This window comes from Budorcas taxicolor, chromosome 5 (assembly GCF_023091745.1).
Source record: "Budorcas taxicolor isolate Tak-1 chromosome 5, Takin1.1, whole genome shotgun sequence".
NCBI lineage: Eukaryota > Metazoa > Chordata > Mammalia > Artiodactyla > Bovidae > Budorcas > Budorcas taxicolor.
This window is the reverse complement of record NC_068914.1, coordinates 101,701,668-101,723,070: the sequence shown is the minus strand read 5'-3', so window position 1 is coordinate 101,723,070 and position 21,403 is coordinate 101,701,668. Positions and strand designations below refer to the sequence as shown.

The 21,403-nt window shown below is 50.7% G+C and overlaps 1 protein-coding gene across 1 annotated transcript; it reads left to right on the top strand.

The window, feature by feature from the left end:
* The first annotated feature begins 1,344 nt into the window (after window positions 1-1,344).
* On the top strand, window positions 1,345-21,188 carry ERBB3 (erb-b2 receptor tyrosine kinase 3). Its single transcript, XM_052639561.1, has 28 exons — window positions 1,345-1,426; window positions 4,844-4,995; window positions 5,533-5,719; window positions 6,421-6,546; window positions 7,157-7,222; window positions 7,391-7,509; window positions 7,618-7,759; window positions 9,704-9,817; window positions 9,919-10,039; window positions 12,457-12,530; window positions 12,706-12,796; window positions 13,252-13,457; window positions 13,778-13,907; window positions 14,119-14,209; window positions 14,432-14,586; window positions 14,986-15,039; window positions 15,379-15,520; window positions 16,210-16,329; window positions 17,403-17,501; window positions 17,695-17,880; window positions 18,048-18,203; window positions 18,453-18,528; window positions 18,711-18,857; window positions 19,174-19,271; window positions 19,359-19,544; window positions 19,698-19,769; window positions 20,188-20,482; window positions 20,668-21,188. Exons 1-28 carry the CDS (start codon window positions 1,345-1,347, stop codon window positions 21,186-21,188), a joined length of 4,008 nt encoding a protein of 1,335 aa, XP_052495521.1.
* The last annotated feature ends 215 nt before the right edge of the window (window positions 21,189-21,403 follow it).

Below are 21,403 nucleotides of genomic sequence, written 5' to 3'. Positions count from 1 at the left end.
GAACGGGCCCTCCAGGGTGCAAAGCAAGTTTAAAGAATTTTAGCCAGTACTCTTGGCTCAGAGTGAGAGGTGGAATTTTTCTTATTCAAAGCTCAACTGTTCTTGAAGTCTTCAGGCTTGAAACTCTGGGGAAAATAATTAGGCTTTCAGGGCAAGATCCGGAATGCCACACCGTGTGAGGCCTCACTGCCGCCGGCTGGGCACCAGGAAGTGCCCATCCGATCCATTTGGTGTCGGCCTGGGTTTGGGGCATCCCCTCGTGGTGGTCAGCAGCGCCTCTGGCTAGGATCCGGGAGCTGGTGCCCTGGGTTCATACCTTTCGGGAACGCAGTCTCTAGGGCCCTCTCCGCGTCCCCCTCCTCCTCCTTTCCAGGAAGACCCCAGGCCCGGAAGGCCTGGGAAAGTGAACTTCTGTGGTGGGGAAGGCGGCCGCCCCGACGGCGCGGTCCGACTCCAGTGTGCAAGGGGAGGCAGCTGTTCTCCCAGGCGGCCGTGGGGGGCAGCAGAGGGGACAGCGACAGGTGCGGGAGCCCCTCCCGGGGTGGAAGTGAAAAGGCGGGCTTCGGGGTCTGTTCCCAGGCTGGTAGCCACCCCCGCCCCCCTACCAAATCCCCGGGAGAGGCCGGGCCGGCGCCGGGTCTGGAGGAGGAAGCGGCCGGAGACAGTGCAATTTCACGCGGCCTCTGGAGCTCGGGTTCCTCGGCAGGGCGGATGAGTTATGGGGTTTCGAGGGGGTTTCCGGGGAAACTGAGGTGGCCTGTTCAAGGCGACAAAAACACCCTCCCCCTCAAACACACACACACACAGGCAAACACATTGAGACAGAAACTCCCCCAAGTGACCCAACCGGCTAGGGGAGTTGAGTGATTTGGTTAGTGGGCGAGGCCAACTCGCAGGGGGTCGGGCTTTGGAGCGTTCTCTCCCCACCCCCATTACCTTTCTCCTCTGGAAGTATTTGGGGGCGTTCGGAATCTTGGACTCCGGGAGAATAATTAGTGCGAGAGCCGTTTAGGATCTGCGCGGCCAAGCTGCCGGCCACTGGGCGTGGGGCGCGCTAGCTCGGGGCGGGCCGCCGAAGCTCCGGCAATCGCTACTCCAGCCTCGCGCCCGAGGGGGCGCGGCCGAGACTCACCCCCTCCCCCTGCGCTCCGTCCTGCGCTCCCTCGCAGACTCCACTCCTCCCCTGCCATCCCGCCCCGGACTCCGGCTCCGGTTGCACTTCGCAGCCTCCTCTGCCGCCGCTACCGGGGTCGCTGGCGGCTCAGGTGGCTCCGCTTCGATGTCCTAGTCCAGGGCCCTTCCCGGCCGGCTTGGGCTGGGTTCCCCTCACCCTCCGCTGGAGTCATGAAGGTGAACCGGGCTCTGCAGGTGCTGGGTTTCCTCCTCAGCCTGGCCCGGGGCTCCGAGGTGGGCAATTCGCAGGCAGGTAAGCGGCGCGGGAGCACAGGCGGGCTCCGAACCCGGGATTCCGAGCCGGATTCGTGGGCTGCCGGAGGCCAGCGGCAGGAGCTTGGGCTGCGCGAGGCTGGGGTGTGAAGCCCCCTCCGGCTGGGACCCCCTGGGCCGGGGACCGTCAGGATGGGGTTCTCGGCGTGGTCCGGGCGGGGACGCGATTCCGGGACCTGCCCCCCGGCCACCGCCTCCTGGGCACCTCGCAGACCCTCAGATTTGTCTCTCCGGCGGATGCTGAAACCATTCACACTTCTGAGGACCCTGCAGGGACGGGAACTAGGACCTCCATTCTGTAAACGTGAGGGGGTGATTGGAGGTGGAGAACACGGAGGAAGCGGGACACGGAGGTGGGCGTCTCGGTTTACTCCAGACCTCTTTGGCCCCTGGGGCTCAGCAAGCTCCAGTTTCGTTGTTCTGCCGACAGGGCGGAGCTGTGGAAGGGGGAGAGGTTGTTGTTCTCTAGTGTTGGAAAACAGGAGTGACACCTCCTCTTCCGTGAGTGGGCCTGCCCTGGGGAGAGTGGAGATTAACCTGGGGGCTAAGTCCAAGGGACAGCAGGGAGAGCGGCCACGCAGAGGCTGACTGCCCTCGTTCTCTCAAAATAATAAAGTTGGCTGGTCTCCAACTTGACCAAACTTTTTTAAGCCCCAGATCAATTTAACCAATATTTACTGAGCACCTACTATGTACAGAGCCCTGGACCACCAGCTATAGGGTCAAGGATTTCCAGCGCTGTATTTCAGCCTTTTCTCTCCCCAACTTGAGGGTTGACAGGGCACCTGTCCTGTCTTCTGAGCCCCCTATCATGGGGAGGGTCCTTCTCAGACCCAGCTTCACCCCCACTCCCATTCTGTTTATTGTCTGGCGGTCTCCAACCGTCTAGACAAGAGTCAGATCACCCCTCTGTTCCTCCTCCCACTCCCATGCCAGCTAAGCCCCCCTCTTTGGGGTGTCTCTGGGGTGGTGGACAACTGAGGGGTGCTGGGGATGCTGGCATTGGAGGAGTTCTGTTGATTTCCTCCCCTCCCCCCCAGATCTCAGCTTGGGGTTTGGCACTGTCAGGGCCCCTTCCCCAGGGTGGGAGTGGGAGAAACACCTGTGCTTCCCTCACAGTTGCTGGGCCTAAATTTAGACCCTGGGATCTTGGGATGTGAACACTCCCAGCTGGTAGAGGGCGGGGGTCTGGGCATTGGAGTGGGAGAGATGGAGTAAAGTGACTGTCTCACTGTTCCGCTCAGGCCCCTGGAATCTTCAGCTGGGAACCCAGGAGTCCTGGATCCTGGCCGCCTTCCCTGAGGGAGACAGGAGGCAGGCATGGTTGGGTCTCTTTACCCTTTATCTGGCTCCTGCAGCCTCTGGGCATCCGGCCCCGTCTCAGTCCTTCTATAGCCCCTTTGTCCTGGCGGTGATGGGGGCGGGGGACTTGGGGGAGAAGGCCTCTGGCTGAGGAGGGGCTGGAGATTCTTGTTGCGACCCACCCCAGTGCTCTCTACCAAAGGGGAGCCCCGTGACACTGGCCCTCCCGGTGCCCCTGGTCGCTGGGTATAGCAGGGACTTTTGAATTCCCCTCCCCCTCCACTCCTTCCCTAGATGCCTGCTTCCTCCTCAGAGGTGTTGTTCATAGTTTCCCGCCCAGCCCTTTGCTCTTGTTTGTGTAATATGGACTTTACCCTCAGGGTGGCAGGGGACTGGGACCTCTAACACTGTAGTCTCCCCAGCTCGACACAAAGTCTGCACAAACGCATGCGGGCAGGTGGGAAGGATGGGGCCACCTGCAATACTCCCTAACAAGGAAACCCAAGGACGGAACGGGCTAGTAGGGGAGCTGCGTACGTGTTTGCGTGCGAATGTGTGTGCGTGTGTACACACACACACACCCTGCTTCCTTGTGCAGAAATCTTGGCTCCTCCTTTATCTGGGGAGAAAGGTTGGCGCCTTGACTTGGAAGAGGGGGTGTCCTGGCAAGAAGGGAGTTGGGGTGGGGCTGTTGCAGAAACGACCAGCCTCCTAGTGGTTTTCTTTTCAACCCAAGGACCCTAGGGTTCCCAGGCACCTCTGGGAGCTCGTGTCTGTTTACTCCTCTGCTGGGTCTAGCTCACCCTTTTCCCTTCATGGGGAGTGATAGGGAATGGGAACCCCTCAAAGGTCGAGTGGTCAGACTAGGGGTGCATCCAGGAGGAGGAGTTGGGGCCTCACCCACCTCCCTTTCTCCATTCCCACTCCTGCCTCCCACTAGGCTGCCACCGCCTCAGGGAAGGGTGGCTGGAACAGGTGGTATCTACCCGTTCCCCTGCAGCCTTTCACCGAGCCAGAGGAGAGACAGGGTAGGGCTTCAGGGTCCAAGATTGACCATAAGCCCCCATGTTCTCTTCCACATTTACAAAGTAAAGTGAACCTCCAAGACTGACAGTGAGTGAGGATTGAGTGAGTGAGCGATGTTTGGAAGACTTTTTAATGGATCTCCTCTGACAATAAAATTGGGTAGAAGGCTGAGACTGGAGGCAGTCGACTCCTGTTTCCATCCAACTTCTCTGTATTTGCTGAAAAATACTCTAGGGCTGGAAAGTGTGATGCGGAGAGAGCTGGCATGTGTGTGGATGAGGAAAGGAGTGAGAGGGAAGCCAGAGTTTAGGGAGGGGTGCGGGGTAGGCAACCAGCTCCCTGTCTTCCAGCTTGAAAGACAAAGCTTACATTGACCCCAACTACCACCATCACCACCACCACCAGAGGCCCCCCGCTAGTGAGGTCACTGGTCTGAACCCAAGGCTTGAGGGTGGAGGGGGGTTGCTGCTGAGGACAGGGTGTCTGGGGACAGGGTGGAGCAGCCCCCTCCTCCAAGATAGAATTGCCTCATTGTGGGCCGGACTGTGGCCCCAGGCACTGCCCCCACCCTCTGCCCCCATCCCACCCTCCGTAGACACAATAGGGGCTGTGTGCTGCCCCAAAGAGATATTTATTCCAGGACCTAGAGAGGCAGGATGGGGGTAGAGAAGTGCCCGGTTGGAGTGGGGGGCGGGGAAGAGGAGGGTAACCAAGTTGTGGTCCATTTCTAACTTCTTCTTAGGGAGAGGAAAACAACCCCACATCCTCCTTGATTAACTCCTTAGCACCCAAAGTAGTACCCAAAAGAGGCCCAGAGGAGGCCCAGGTGGGAGAAGGAAATCTTTTCACCTTCCTGTTCAGGGGGATAGTGAAGGGATTTTGGGAAAAGAGGAAGTTAAAGCTCTCAGTCTAGCCTTGGTATCTGCCTCTAGGGTTGAGGGTTGGGGGCAGCTGCCTTCTGGTCATATTGAGTGTTACTAGAGGAGGGCGACCAAGGGGGTGGTCTTGGAGGGACGGGGCTGAAAACTTATGTCTAGCCCCCTGCCACTCTCCCGTCCACTTGGAACAGTGTGCCCTGGGACTCTGAATGGGCTGAGTGTGACTGGCGATGCTGAGAACCAATACCAGACACTGCACAAGCTCTATGAGAAGTGTGAGGTGGTGATGGGGAACCTGGAGATCGTGCTCACAGGACACAACGCTGACCTCTCCTTTCTGCAGGTTAGAGCGCTGACCTTCTGTCTCAAGTTCTTCCCCCTTGTCCTCCGTATTGAAGCCTGTTTCCTTCCTCTGGGCTACCCTGTGCTGGCGCTGGATGGAGCTCAGCATTCCTAAAACTCAGTGGTTTCTAAGATCCAAGCCTGTGCGTTTATGGGGCAGTGATTGGGATCTAGGGCCTGTGGACTGGTGGCTGTAGCTGGGGATACACAAGGGCTGGCCACGAGAAGGAGCAGGGGTGGGGTAGATTCTACACCAGGGACTGAGGGGCACCTGGAAAGGTGAGGCAGGGAAGCAAAGACCGTCCTGGCATGAGGAGCCCTTGGAAGGAAAGGCTTGGAGCCTAGAATTTCTCAATCATTTCTGCAACCCATCTTCACTTGTAGAATCATGTGGCACCTGCTATTCCCTACTCCAAAACAGGACTTGGAAAGAGTTAGGGGAGTTAGAGGTTCCTCAGTGCCTTAGGGAGGGAAAGGGGACTGAGACTTCTTGCCCCATTTCTTGTCCCTCTCACCGATGCGATCTGCTCCGTCACAGTGGATCCGAGAAGTTACCGGCTATGTCCTCGTGGCCATGAACGAGTTCTCTACACTGCCACTGCCCAACCTCCGAGTGGTGCGGGGGACCCAGGTCTACGATGGAAAGTTTGCCATCTTTGTCATGTTGAACTACAACACCAACTCTAGCCACGCTCTGCGCCAGCTCCGCCTTACTCAGCTCACTGGTCAGTTCCCAGTGATTCCTTCCAGGTCTGCCCTCAGCCCACCCGCTGACAGGTGCCTCCTTGACCATGGCCCCAGACTGCTCCCTCTAAGTGCCCTGTTCACGGCGCCCACTACCTTGATCACTAAGGTGTAAAGGTCCACTCCTCCTTGAACAATAGAGAGACAGCCCTAACAGGGAGCTGGGGCGTCTTGCCCTGGGGGAGGGCCCTCATGTCTTGGTGGGGCTGAAGTTGGAGCCAGAGCTGTTAGCCATTCCTCTAACTTCAGTACAGTGTACCTTAATGTCCCTCCTTCTCTGGGAATGGGAATCCCTTCCCCACCCCCAAGAACCAACCCCCCTATGCCAGAGGGCTACAGGCTGGGTACTAAAATTCTCCCTGTCCCAGTCAGCTGAAAAACAGGCAGGTAGGGCACACAGGGGTGTGGGTGTGGGCTTGAGTCAGGGATCTTCTCTCCTTTCCCTTCCCCTCCCCCACTGGCTCAACCGGATCTGGACAGGTGTCTGAGGAGGCAGGACTTTGTTTCAGCCTGGCTCCTTCTCTTGTAAGGCGTCTGCAGTTTGGACTTAATTGGATGTATCTGTCTACCCCACATCTCCTGCTTCTGACTGGGGTGGCCTGTCAGACTGGTGGGGAGGGAGGGAAAAGGAGGGACTCCCCTGACTAGCCCTTGACCCTGGCACTGGTCTTCCCTTCCTCAGAGATTCTGTCAGGGGGTGTTTACATTGAGAAGAACGAGAAACTTTGTCACATGGACACAATCGACTGGAGGGACATTGTGCGGGACCGAGATGCTGAGATAGTAGTGAAGAACAACGGCAAGACCTGTGAGTGGCTATGATCAAGACTGCCCCCCACCCAACCAGAGTGACTCCCTTCCGCTCCTCAGTATGTCCCTAATCTGAACCCAGTCTCCCTTGAACAAACCTCAGGCTCTAACCCAAGGAGCTTGCCAAGTGGAAGCAGGTCGGTTGCCTAGAACCGGAACTGCAGAAGCAGGGTGCCAGGGGAAGGGGCTGAAGAGCTCTGTGCTGAGTGAGAAGCCAGGTCTCGACTCCAGATCCATTTCTCTTTCCACTCCAGCCTTCTCCCTTCTTGGAGCCCACCCACCCCCAACTGCAGGCTGCCACTCCCTGTCCACTTACTTGCACATATTCCTACTGAGTTCAGTTTGCCAAGAAGAACCAAATTCCTGGCTTGAGACTGGGCTGAGCCTGACATGTGCCCCAGGCCCTCCCCTCAGCCGCCCTGTGGGTGGTGTGGAGGCGCGGCTCCTCCCCTCGCTGACAGGTTCACTTGAGCCCAGCCCTGCTCTGCGAGCGCAAGGAGGGACACCGCCCTGGCTCCTCGCTTCCCGGGACTGGGTGCCTGTGTGCTGACATCATACCCTGTTGATTTGAGCAAGCCTTTTTGACGGCCTTTTTCTCTCCCAATCAGGTCCCCCCTGTCATGAGGCCTGCAAGGGGCGATGCTGGGGTCCTGGACCAGAAGACTGTCAGACATGTGGGTCTACTTCATTTTAAAAACTTCAAACTCATGTACACTTTCTTATCCTTTTCCATCCAACTCTGTCAGGAGGGTGGGGATGAGCCTAGAGGGCAAGAGGGTGAGGGAGAGCCTCAGAACACAGTCCCAGAAGCCCTGACAGCTGTGCTTCCTCCCCTTCCACAGTAACCAAGACTATCTGTGCACCGCAGTGTAATGGTCACTGCTTTGGGCCCAACCCCAACCAGTGCTGCCATGACGAGTGTGCAGGGGGCTGCTCAGGCCCTCAGAACACAGACTGCTTTGTACGTACCGTTGCCACCACCTGACTGTTCTGAAATGGGACGTGGGCTTTGGGGAGGAAGTTAGGGTACATATGTAACATGAGTCTTATAAGCCTTCTGTGTTCCTAGGCCTGCCGACTCTTCAATGACAGTGGGGCCTGTGTACGCCAGTGTCCACAGCCTCTAGTCTACAACAAGCTAACTTTCCAGTTGGAACCCAATCCCTATACCAAGTATCAGTATGGAGGAGTGTGTGTAGCCAGCTGTCCCCGTAAGTGTCTGAAGGGAAGGAACAATGGGAGTGGAACCAGGATTTTATTCTTTTAGCCGTTTTTTGCAAAAATTTATTTATTTATGAATAGTAGCGCTGGATCTTCGTTGCTTTGCGCCGCTTTCTCTATTGCGGTGAACCGGGTTCTTCTCTTAATTTCAATGTGTGGGCTTCTCGTAGTGGAGGCTTCTCTTGTTGAGCAGCACGGGCTCTAGGCATAAAGGCTTCAGTAGCTGTGGCTCGTGGGCTCTACAGCTCAGGCTCAGTAGTCGTGGCACATAGACTTAGTTGCTTCACTGCATGTGGGATCTTCCCAGACAAGGGATTGAATCTGTGTCTCCTAGATTGGCAGGCAGGTTCCCTTCCACTGTGCCACCAGGGAAGTCCTATCTATTTTATTTTTTTAATATTGTTTTTGCCACACTGCACAGCATGTGGAATCTTAATTCCCCGAACAGGGATTGAACCCATGCCCCTTACACTGGAAGCACAGAGCCTTAACCATTGGACCACCAAGGAAGTCCCTGACAGGATTTTATTTAATCTTATTCTGTGTGTGTGTGTGTGTGTGTGTGTGTGAGACCAGCGACCTGCTGTTTTTAAAATATAACATTTATTGCATAGATGGTTTGATACAAAAGAGCTTTTCTACTCATTTTGAATTTGGAAGTACTATATGACTGAAAACAAAGAGGAAGGAAAAATACCAAAACTGAACTTGGGATTTTCTGTTCATGTGGTATAAAGCAATTTTGTATGTAACATGTAGCAGCAGTTTTTAAGTTCCCTTTAGAAAAATATGAATTCCACACATTTGTTATTTTGTCCTGTTTAATTCATGGGCTGAAATCACTAGGATCAACTTCTTTCTAGAGGAAAGAGAGAAACAGAGAATGGAAGGAACAGTGAATCTTTCTGAAACCAGCATCCGACTGACACATAGCTTCCCCGGAGCTGGTGGAAAAAACAGTCCTTTGGGTTTTCTGTTTTGTTTTCATAGCTGGATGTTTTATGTAGTGATTGAATCTCAGCATCATGTCCATAAATCACAGAGAAAAACAAAACAGAGAAACTTGCACCTCAAAAAACTTTTAGGAAGATCTATTTATGTATACCTATATATATACACATATATATATATTGGGTAAAAACCCTGAGAGAAGGAGAAAGAGAATCAAAGAAAATGTATAGAAACAAATTAGCTGGACATGCAAACTAAGCTATGATTCATCCAGAGTTTAAACAAATCAAATTTCACAGTTTAGTATTGGGGGAGGGGACAGAACAACAAACAAATGATACATCTTCCAACTTCACTAATAAAATGTGGCAAGACTTTTATCGACTTCAAGGGTATAAATGAAGTCTAAATAAAACTTTAAATCAGTGGTGATTATTTTGAGTGGCAGTCCTGGGCATGTTGCCAGGCTGGTTCCTGCTATATATCTTACCCCAGGGGTAAGCACATTCTACTCCTTAAGTTGTGCTTCCTCCCACAATATTAACCAGGGTTTTAGGTGAAATTTTTTCTTTTTTTTGGCCATGTCCTGACTAGGGATCGAACTCAAGCCTTCAGCAGTGAAAGCACGGAGTCCTAATCACTGTACTGCCAGGAAATTCCCTAGATGCAATTTTAGGAGGTGAAATGGATCAAGTTGGGAGTTTAATTGAGAGTGTAAAGGGCAATGGGTTGTGATCATCATCACCCTTAACAAATGGCCCCTATGTCCTGTTCCCCGTATCTGTTTCCCCACGACTTCCACCAGTTGCTTCTAGTTCTGCTTTTGGGATCCAAAGAGCAAAGGGCCTTTCTAATCCATGCTTAGAATCCAGCACTTAAGGAACCTCCGGTGGTCAATTGGAGCAAATCCATGCAGATGAGGAGGGAGGCGGTTCAGCTGGTAGTTGGCAGTGTTCGTCCCTCATCTCTTTCCTCTTTCCTAGATAACTTCGTGGTGGATCAAACGTCTTGTGTCAGGGCCTGTCCTCCTGACAAGATGGAAGTAGATAAAAATGGACTCAAGATATGTGAACCTTGTGGGGGTCTGTGCCCGAAAGGTGAGTAAGAGATGGAAAGGAGTTGGTGAAGAGACACCCTTTCCCCTGAGACTACTCAGCCCCGACCCCTCATCCCCACACTGAGCCTCTTCTGTTTGCAGCCTGTGAGGGGACAGGCTCTGGGAGTCGCTTCCAGACTGTGGACTCGAGCAACATTGATGGATTCGTGAACTGCACCAAGATCCTGGGCAACCTGGACTTTCTTATCACTGGCCTCAATGGGTTAGAGATTCTGTTTTCATCCTCTGATCCCCAACCCCATCAACCCCCTCACAGTTCATTGCACTGGTTCAAGCCTTCATACGGGGAGCTGATCAGGAAGTTAGATCATAAAATCTTAGAGATCACAAAGGACCTAGCAATGCTTAATCCCCCAGGGCTTGAATCCCCTCAGACACCCCTGAACAACCCAGCCACCTGAATGGCAAGGGACAGGGACAGAGTGTCCTCCTTAAAGGTTTCTAAATGTTCTTAAGTTGGATACAAATCTGTCTCCCCATGACTTCCAGCTGTTTCACCTAGTTCTGCTCCTTGGTATGGAGCCACAAAGAGCAAGGGACATTCCAGTCCACAGGACAGCGTTTACAGTGAGTGTGTGTGAGAGAGAGAGAGAGAGAGAGAGAACGTTAGGACCACCTGTCTTTGGACAATATTATATCTAAAGTTGCAAAAAATGGTATAAAGATTTTCCATATGCTCTTTATTCAGATCCCCCAACGGCACCCCTCTCCAGTACCCTTGCCTAGAAAATCCCATGGGCGGAGGAGCCTGGTAGGCTGCAGTCCGTGGGGTTGCACGGACACGACTGAGCGACTTCACTTTCACTTTTCACTTTCATGCATTGGAGAAGGAAATGGCAACCCACTCCAGTGTTCTTGCCTGGAGAATCCCAGGGACGGGGGAGCCTGGTGGGCTGCCATCTATGGGGTCGCACAGAATCGGACATGACTGAAGCGACTTAGCAGCAGCAAGTGTTAACAGTGTACCATAAAAAAAGGAAAGGAAAGTGAAGTCACTCAGTCCTGTCCAACTTTTTGTGACCCCATGGACTGTAGCATACCAGGCTTCTCCGTCCTTGGGATTTTCCAGGCAAGGGTACTGGAGTGGGGTGCCATCGCCTTCTCCAATGTACCATATGCTTTATCATTTCTCTCTCTACACAACACACACACGCACACACACACACTCATTATATATGCTCTTGTTTTTCTGAACCACTTGAAGGTAAATTTCCAGACATGGTGTCCTCTCACCCCAGTGACATTTCAGGGTGTATTCCTTGAAAACAAGAACGTTTTCTTACTTAACCACAGTACATTTGTTTAAATCAAGAAATTAGCACTGATACAAAATGTTATCTAATTTACAGATGTTAATCAGATTTCTCTTAATTGTTTTACTGATGTCCTGGATCAAACGTGTACATCCATTGTCTCTTCAGTCTCCTCTAATCTGTAACAGTTCATGTCCGTGACACTGTTGAGGAGTACAGGTCAAGTGATTGGTAGAATGTTCTTCAGTTTCGGTTTGTCTAAAGTTTTCCTCACACCTAGATTCAAGTTAGGCATTTTTTTTACATAATTATTTTTTATTGAAATATAGTTGATATGCAATATTACATTAATTTCAGGTGTACAGCCTAGTGATTTGACACTTACATGCACTATAATATCACCACAAGTCTAGTAACCGTCTGTCCTCATATAAAATCATTACATTATTATTAACCATATTCCTTATGCTGTATATTACCTCTCTGTGACTTATTTTGTAATTGTAAATCTGTACCTCTTTTTAAAATTTATTTTTAATTGAAGGATAATTGCTTTACAGTATTATGTTGGTTTCTACCAAACATTAGCATGAATCAGCCACAGGTTTACCTATGTCCCCTCCCACTCAAGTTAGGCATTTTTGATACTACAGGCATATTCTCAGTGCATCATATCAAGAAGGCACGTGATATTGATCTGTCCCATTACTGGTGATGATGCCTCTGGCCATTTGGTTAAGGTGGTGTCTGCCAGCTTTTCTATAGTAATGTTATTTTCCCTTTTCAATTAAATTTCTTATGGGGAGATACTTGCTTGAAGCAGTTTTTTGTGTTTTAAATATTTATTGGGCTATGCCAGGTCTTAGCTGTGGCATGTGGAATCTAGTTCCCTGATCAGGGATCAAACCCAGGCCCCCTGCATTGAAAGTGTGGAGTCTTAGCCAGTGCACCACTAAGGAGGTCCCCTGAACCAGTTTTTATGAGAATTGCCAAATGATGATTTTCTAACTCCATTGTTGTTGTGTTGATCACTTGCTAAGTTGTATCCAACTCTCTGTGACCCCATGGACTGCAGCCTGCAGGCCTTCCTGTCCCTCACAAATAAATGCCAATTTGTTGGCATTCTGGTATTAGGCAGAGCCTTTCCTTCCTATTTATTTATGTGTTGGTGTGTTTAATCTGTGTGGATACTTGTTTTAGTCAATGTTTCATTGTCTCTTACAATCATTATTCTAGTTAACCAGTTCACTTATTCTTGATTTGCTCAAGCTGGCTCTCATGAAGAATGGTATTTGGAAACTAGGCATGCTTACTGCTACTAGGTTATGCTTCTACTTTGTTGACTGTTTATCACTGTTCTTCCCAGAGACCCCTGGCACAAGATCCCTGCTCTGGACCCTGAGAAGCTCAATGTCTTTCGGACAGTGCGGGAGATCACAGGTGAGTGGAAGGGGAAGAGGCTACCCTTTCTGAGAGGGCTAGATGAACCACTGGTACAAACTGCAGTGTAACCACTTGAGAAAATTGTGTCCCAAGCAGCAGGGGAAGGACCAGGTGAAGTTGAGAAGGGAAGGGAAGAGACTCCCCACTCATACAGCCTTCTCCATCCCCTCAGGTTACCTGAACATCCAATCCTGGCCTCCCCACATGCACAACTTCAGTGTCTTTTCCAACCTGACGACCATTGGGGGCCGAAGCCTCTACAAGTAAGTATGAGGTGTGGAGGCAAAGAATTGTTTCTTAGGCATCTTGAGTGAAATATAAGGCCTGGTCTCACACCTGCTTCCCAAATGGCACTAGTGGTAAAGAATTTGCCTGCCAGTGCAGGAGACAGAGATGTCATGTGGGTTCAATCCCTGGGTTGGGAAGATCCCTTGGGAGGGCATGGCAAACCACTCCAGCTTTCTTGCCTGGAGAATCCCATGGACAGAGGAGCCTGGTGGGCTATATAGTCCATGGGGTGACAAAGAGTCGGACATGACTGACCGACTTATACAGTGGGAGTTTGATGGGGCACAGGCTACAGGAGGGGAAGTCCCTCTCAGTGACTAGTTCAGAGCAAATTTGTTGAAGGAAAATGAATCCAAAGCATGATCAGTTTTTCCTCTGTGGTCTCCCCTCTCATCTGGTCTCCCCTCTCATCTGGTCTCCTTGCTCTCAGCCGGGGCTTCTCACTGTTGATCATGAAGAACTTGAATGTAACGTCTCTGGGCTTCCGATCCCTGAAAGAAATTAGTGCTGGGCGTATCTACATCAGTGCCAACAGGCAGCTCTGCTACCACCATTCCCTGAACTGGACCAGGCTGCTTCGGGGGCCTTCAGAAGAGAGACTGGACATCAAGCATAATCGGCCCCGCAGAGACTGCGGTGAGGGAAAGGGCCCAGGACAGATAGATGGGGGAGTCAAGTGGGAGAGGGGTGTAAGGACTGCTCTGCCCTGCAAGTGGGAGAATGGATGAGGGATGGAGCCAAGGAAAGGGGGACATTAGACTGGAAATAGTAATGAGCAAGTGTTCTTGCCTGGAGAATCCTAGGGACGGGGGAACCTGGTGGGCTACCGTCTATGGGGTTGCACAGAGTCGGACACGACTGAAATGACTTAGCAGCAGCAGCAGTAATGAGCAAGAGTAAGGAAAAGGCTTGTTAGGAGACCTCAGGCTCCTCCTAACCCAGCCCTTCCTTTCCAGTGGCAGAGGGCAAAGTGTGTGATCCACTATGCTCTGGAGGATGCTGGGGCCCAGGCCCTGGCCAGTGCCTATCTTGCCGGAACTACAGCCGAGGAGGTGTCTGTGTCACCCACTGCAACTTCTTGAATGGGTACAGTGAGAGGAGAGAGTCAAGAAGGGGTAGGGGGATTGGGCCCTGGGAGGAAGATGTTCAGGTGGCTCCTGAAAACCTTTAGACAACTTTCTGCATGTGCCTTGGTGGGAATTAGGTAGGAGGCCCTGTGGTTAGGGGATCAGGGCAGGTCAGGCCTTGGAAGTGACTCCCCTTTCTTTACGTCCTGCCCCACCCCCCACCCCCACAGGGAGCCTCGTGAGTTTGCCCATGAAGCTGAATGTTTCTCCTGCCACCAGGAATGCCAACCCATGGAGGGCACTGTCACATGCAATGGCTCGGTACAGTAGCAGCACCAGGATCTCTATGGGAGAGAGGCAGGGCTGCCCTGGAGGGTCTAGGGAATGCTGTGGCCAAAATTCAAGGCGTTAGAGAGGCACAGGGAGGCCAGATGATGCTAGGGCCTGAGGCCGGAGGAAACCGAATGACTGGGTGAGTTCTTGTTGGGAGTATGGAGTTGATCTTGAGATCCCATACTTCCTGACCATCTCTCTTCCACTCAGGGCTCTGATGCTTGTGCCCAATGTGCCCATTTTCGAGATGGGCCCCACTGTGTGAACAGCTGCCCCTTTGGAGTCCTCGGTGCCAAGGGCCCCATCTACAAGTACCCAGATGCTCAGAATGAATGTCGGCCCTGTCATGAGAACTGCACTCAGGGGTCAGTGATGGGATAATTAAAGGGTATTGGAGGAGGGGTAGGAGCACAGAACTAGGGGGAAAGTAGAGCTTGAGGAGACCAGAAAGGAACTATGATGTAAGAACCACTCCCAGCTGCGTAGTGAAGGACTGGAGAAAAGGAAACTCAGTAACTGCTCAGAATGATACCACAATTTGAGAGACCTGGAATAGCCTCAACTCAGGGGAGTTTCATTCAGCAGAGGGACTCAGGGAGGGTTGCTGGGCCAGAGATGGGGCCATGTCTTGGGATATGCTTTGGACTCCAGGACTGGATGCCATGGAAGGGTCTGAAACAATGTTATATGTTGAGGCTGTTGGAACTGAGCCTCCAGTGGGAGTCTCCCAAGCTCCCATTTAAGGAGCTGACTTTCTTCTCCAGGTGTAAGGGACCAGAGCTACAAGACTGTTTAGGCCAACTGCTGCCACTAATCAGGTATGGTGGGCTTAGAGGTATAGGGAGCTGGGGATATTTGGGGAAGCGCAGTTACTTCCTGCAGAGTTGAGTCTATTCATTCTGGCCTTCTATATATAGGCTACTATCATGGGACTCAGGGACACAAGAATCCAGGTTTCTGGCCTTCCCTTCCTAAAATTAACTTGCAGTGGTCTTGGGGTGGAGATTGAGGTTAGCCCCTTCATTGCTCAAGGATATATGCAGATGTGCAGGTTAACTTCTTGCCCAAGATTTGTTCTATACATTTAGTACAGGTATAAATGACATTTGTACAGGTAGCGTAGACCCAGGATAATTCTGGGCTTCTCTGTTCTGCAGCAAAACCCACCTGGCAATGGCCTTAACAGTGGTAGTCGGGTTGGCAGTGACTTTCCTGATCCTGGGCAGCACTTTTCTCTACTGGCGTGGACGCCAGATTCAGAATAAGAGGGCTATGAGGCGCTACCTGGAACGGGGTGAGGTGAGTGTCTATCTTACCCTGGAAACGTGCCCTATCCCATCACCCTTGGAGAGCCTCTTCCTTCCCCAGAGCCTTGATCCCTTTCTTCAAGGAGGTAGTATGGTCCCCCGGAAAGGACTCTGCCCAGAGAAATGGGAAACTCCTGATTTTGCCATTAATTTGCCATGTGACTTTGAAGAAGTTACCTTCCTTCTCTGCCTGTTTATGCACATATACAGAGGAAACAATAACACTCATCCTTACAAGATGGCTGTAAGGGTAAAAGGGGATTTGTGAAAATGCTTTGAAAAACAGAAAATGTATAACAGTACTCAAGGCATGGCTTGAGCTCCTTCGCTGGTCACCTGACACTATCACAACATTGTTGATTGGCTGTACTCCAATATAAAATAAAAAATTCAAAGTTTGAAAAATTAATCAACGTGATAGTATTACCAACCCTCTCCCCTACCCCCCTATCAAAGGGAAAACCTAACCCTCTTGATTCCTGATCTCATGAACACAACTTCCTCAGTCCTCAAGGTCTGTTATGCTCCGATAGGCCTGAAATGTTTTCTAAGACTAGAGACATTTCTCCTGTTCCCACCCCTTCAGGCTTTGCTGCTCTTGGCAGGCACCTGTGGCGAGGGGCCTGGAGATGGACATGGGAGTGGGCTTTCCTGAGTACCTCCTTCCCATCTGTTCTGCAGAGTGTAGAGCCTCTGGATCCCAGTGAAAAGGCTAACAAAGTCTTGGCCCGAGTCTTCAAAGAAACAGAGCTGAGGAAGCTTAAAGTGCTGGGCTCCGGCATCTTTGGAACTGTGCACAAAGTGAGTGGCCCACAAGAAGATTGGGGAGGTGGGGAAAGGATCTAGGGCAAGGAGGAGAGAGATCGGGGAAAGATCTTTTCATTCCATACCTTTTAATAGTGTTCTAGGTCAGACTTCAAAAACTAGCAAACTCAGAAAAAAAGAGATCAGATTGGAGAGATTGGAGGTTACCAGAAGTAGAGGTGGGATAGAAAAGAAAGAAAGTGAAGTCGCTCAGTCATGTCCAAATCTTTGCTACCCCATGGAGTATAGCCCATCAGGCTCCTCTGTCCATGGGGTTTTCCAGGCAAGAATACTGGAGTGGGTTGCCATTTCCTTCATCCAGGGGATCTTTCCAACCCAGGAATCAAACCCAGCTCTCCTGCATTGCAGGCAGATGCTTTAACCTCTGAGCTACCAGGGAAGCTCAGGTTCTCCATTGGGGTAGGAGGAGGAGGAATTGGATGAAGGCAGTCAAAATGTATAAACTTACAGTTATAAGATAAATATGTACTAAGTGATGTGCGTGCATGCTAAGTTGCTTCAGTTGTGTCTGACTCTTTGCGACCCCGTGGACTGTAGCCTGCCAGGTTCCGCTGTCCATGGCATTTTCCAGGCAAGAATGCTGGAGCGGGTTGCCATGCCCTGCTCCAGGGGATCTTCCTGACTCAGGGACTGAAAACGCATCTCCTGCAGTTCCTATATTACAGGCGAATTCTTTACCGCTGAGCCACCCGGGAAGCCCACTAAGTGATGTAAAATGTGATAAATGTAATTAACGCTGCTGTATGCTATATATGAAAGTAGTTAAGAAAGTAAATCCTCCTAAAAGTTAAGATTTCCCATCATAAGAAAAAAACTTCTATTTCTTTAATTTTGTTTCTCTCTCAGATGATGGATATTCACTAAACTTATTGTGGTAATCTTTTCATGATACATGTAAGTCAAGTCATTATGCTGTACATCTTAAACATATACAGTGGTATATGTCAATTATACCTCAATAAAACTAGAAAAAGAAAAAAAAAAGGTCCAGGGAAAGGAGTAGCCTGGGAAGAATGACCTTAGGCTGACTCCTGCCCAAAACTTCCCAGGGCGTGTGGATTCCTGAGGGTGAATCAATCAAGATTCCAGTCTGCATTAAAGTCATTGAGGACAAAAGTGGACGGCAAAGTTTTCAAGCTGTGACAGACGTAAGTGAAGGCAGGGTGTTCGGTGTGCCACTAGGAGAGGATAGCTATTAGATACAATTATGTAGAAACACGGTCTTGTGTTAGCAGGTACTATATTAGCCACAGAGATGTCCCTGAATGTTGGGGGAGCCCTGGTCTGGTTTTATGTGAACCTGTCTGTTCCCAGGATGACCTTTCTTGTTACGTCTTTTAGCACATGCTGGCCATCGGCAGCCTCGACCATGCCCACATTGTACGGCTGCTGGGACTGTCTCCAGGGTCATCTCTGCAGCTCGTCACTCAGTACTTGCCTCTGGGCTCCCTGCTGGATCACGTGAGACAACACCGTGGGGCGCTGGGGCCACAGCTGCTGCTCAACTGGGGAGTACAAATTGCCAAAGTGAGTGCGAGGAGCCTGGAGGAGTTTTAAGAGGGAACTGCCTACAGGCCTGCAGGGAGGGGCCCAGGGGCTTGGAAGTGTTGACAGGTGCCTGAGGGTTTGAGGTGATTCTGGGACTCAATTGAGAACCAATTTCTTCAACTTTAAGAAAACTTCCTTCCCTACAGGGAATGTACTACCTTGAGGAACATGGCATGGTGCATAGGAACCTGGCTGCCCGAAATGTGCTACTAAAATCACCTAGCCAGGTTCAGGTGGCAGATTTTGGGGTTGCTGACTTGCTGCCCCCTGATGATAAGCAGCTACTGTACAATGAAGCCAAGGTAAGGTGATGCAAAGGCTGGGTAAGGAGTGGGCGTGGACTGAAGCATGGGGATAGGGAGCGAGTGCTCTGTGGTCTCCTTCAGAGGCCATCAGATGCTGCAGGGGCAGTTCAAGGAAAGGAACCTGGAGATGCCAGAAATAAAAGTTTAGAGAGCAAAAAAGGAAAGAACAATGGAGAACCTGGGTTTAGAAATGCTAAGACAATGTGTAGAAATCAGCTGGTAATGCTTTTGTCTTTGATCCCTCAGACTCCAATGAAGTGGATGGCCCTGGAGAGTATCCATTTTGGGAAATACACACACCAGAGTGACGTCTGGAGCTATGGTCAGCCCATCTGGATGCCCACCATAAGATTAATAGCCCAAATTCCAAAGTTGCCTTTTGAGACCCTTTCTTAGAATCTCTAAGCCCTTCAGATCCTGGGTCAGATCAAGTTCTGCCTTCCCTTAATCTGCATGCCCATGTCTACTATTTTGCCATCAACTAGTCATGTCTTCCTATACCAGGAGTGACAGTTTGGGAGCTGATGACCTTTGGGGCAGAGCCCTATGCAGGGCTGCGACTGGCTGAAATACCAGACCTGCTGGAGAAGGGGGAGCGGTTGGCACAACCCCAGATCTGTACCATTGATGTCTACATGGTCATGGTCAAGTGTGAGTTACCTGCTCATCTCAGCTTTTTTATTTTTATTTTTACTTCATTATTGCTTCATTGAACTGAAGAAAAAAGAAAAATAAGGGTGCAGATAAACAATGCTCTGTGATGAAAAGTAAATACCCAGAACAGCGGTGCATGCCCCAGATGGTCTCTGCCCAATAAACATTAAACACTTTCCACATTATTGTGATGCTGTTGGATGTCAGGCTTTCCACACAAAGACAAGGGAACAAAGCATTGCTATTTTATAAGTGACTTCCCTCCCTATTTCACTCCCCTCTTATGGCTCTGCTTCCTATATCTTATCCCCAGGTTGGATGATTGATGCGAACATTCGCCCGACCTTTAAAGAACTAGCCAATGAGTTCACCAGGATGGCCCGAGACCCACCACGGTATCTTGTCATAAAGGTGAGTAGAGACCTGGAGGTGCCAAGATCTAGAGAAAGGGGAACTTGGCTGGAGCCAGGATCTATCTTAACAATCTCTGCTTCATAGAGAGAGAGTGGGCCTGGAACTACCCCTGGGGCAGAGCCCCCGCCTCTGACAAACAAGGAACTGGAGGAAGTAGAGCTGGAGCCAGAACTAGACCTGGACCTGGAGTTGGAGGCAGAGGAGAATCCGGCAGCTACACTAGGCTCTGCCCTTAGCCTGCCAATTGGAACACTTAATCGACCACGTGGGGTAAGACACTTTCCAGTTTCCTAAGACTTTATAAGCCATCTGTACACCTGCACCCTCATGAACTCCACAGATGTCCATATTAATTACTCAAAGGCCTTTCTAGTGAGCAGATTTCTCTCTTAATCTAAATCTCTTCCTCACTTTTCATCCTAGAGCCAGAGCCTTGTAAGTCCATCATCTGGATATATGCCTATGAACCAGGGAAATCTTGGGGAGGTTGGCCAGGTAAGGTCTGTTTAGGAGGAGGCCAAGATGCTATACTTAAAGTGGATAACCAGCAAGTACCTACTGTATAGGGCAGAGAACTCTGCTTCAAGATTCTGTAACAACCTAGTTGGGAAAAGAATTTGAAAAAGAATAGATGCACATATAACTTTGTTGTACACCTGAAACTAACATAACATTGTTAATCAACTAGGCTCCAATATAAAACATTTTTTTTTTTAATTAATAAAAGAGGATACCAAGAGGTTGGGTGGCAGTGCCTTAGGATTGGTAGGTAGTAGCAGGGGAGACTTTGGAAATCTCGTTTGATCAGGGTTCTACAAAACAGAAGGTGCTGAACAGCCCAATCTCTTTCTAGACAAATTTCTCTTCTTCGCTCGTTTCTGTGTAAATCACCATATATTATTCTCCTCCTTAGGAGTCCGCAGTTTTTGGAGGCAATGAACGGTACCCCCGTCCAGCCTCTCTGCACCCAATGCCACGGGGACGCCTGGCATCAGAATCATCGGAGGGCCATGTGACAGGCTCCGAGGCTGAGCTCCAAGAGAAGGTGTCTATGTGTAGGAGCCGGAGCCGGAGCCCACGGCCAAGGGGAGACAGTGCCTACCATTCCCAGCGCCACAGCCTGCTTACTCCTGTCACCCCACAGTCCCCACCAGGGTTAGAGGAAGAGGATGTCAATGGTTATGTCATGCCAGATGCACACATCAAAGGTGCCTGATTCTGCTCTGCTTTCCTCAAATCTTTCTCTAATCCTCCTTTTGCAGGCTCCTCTTAATCCTTTTGTCTTCTCTGAGCATATCCTTCCCTATTCATTTTTTCCTAACATCCTTCTACTCCCCACTGCCTATTACCATGAAGTAATACCACATACCTAGCCTCTCTTCTCTACCCCTAGGTACCTCCTCCCGGGAAGGCACCCTTTCTTCAGTGGGTCTCAGTTCTGTTCTGGGTACAGAAGACGACGATGATGAGGAATATGAATACATGAACCGGAGGAGAAGGTGCAGTCCATCTCGTCCTCCTAGGCCAAGTTCCCTCGAGGAGCTGGGTTATGAGTACATGGATGTGGGATCAGACCTCAGTGCCTCCCTGGGCAGCACACAGAGTTGCCCACTCAACCCCGTGCCCAACATGCCCAACGCCAGCACAACTCCAGATGAGGACTATGAATATATGAATCGGCGACGTGGTGGAGGAGGCCCTGGGGGGGACTATGCAGCCATGGGTGCCTGCCCAGCCTCTGAGCAAGGGTATGAAGAAATGAGAGCTTTCCAGGGGCCTGTACTCCGTGGGCCCCAGGTCCACTATGCCCGCCTCAAAGCTTTACGTAGTTTAGAAGCCACTGACTCTGCCTTTGATAACCCTGATTACTGGCATAGCAGGCTTTTCCCCAAAGCTAATGCCCAGAGAATATAACCCTTACTCACTGAGGTGCTCAGGGAGCATTTGATGGCAGCTAGTGCCTCTGGAGAGTAACCCTCTTCTTGGTCTCTCTCCCTCACAGGTCTCAGCCCCATTTCCTAGTCCTAGACAATTCCATTCAAACTATGGAGGCCTTAAACACTTTGACACAAATTTCTTGTGGTTATGTAGCCAGCTGTGCACTTTTTCTCTTTCCTGATCCCAGGAAA

Coding starts and splice junctions, on each gene's coding strand:
- ERBB3 (XM_052639561.1), top strand. CDS start 1,345: ATGAAGGTGAACCGGGCTCTGCAGGTGCTGGGTTTCCTCCTCAGCCTG. Junction 12,531..12,705: donor GACAGTGCGGGAGATCACAG/GTGAGTGGAAGG, acceptor CCATCCCCTCAG/GTTACCTGAACATCCAATCC. Junction 19,770..20,187: donor ATCTTGGGGAGGTTGGCCAG/GTAAGGTCTGTT, acceptor TCTCCTCCTTAG/GAGTCCGCAGTTTTTGGAGG.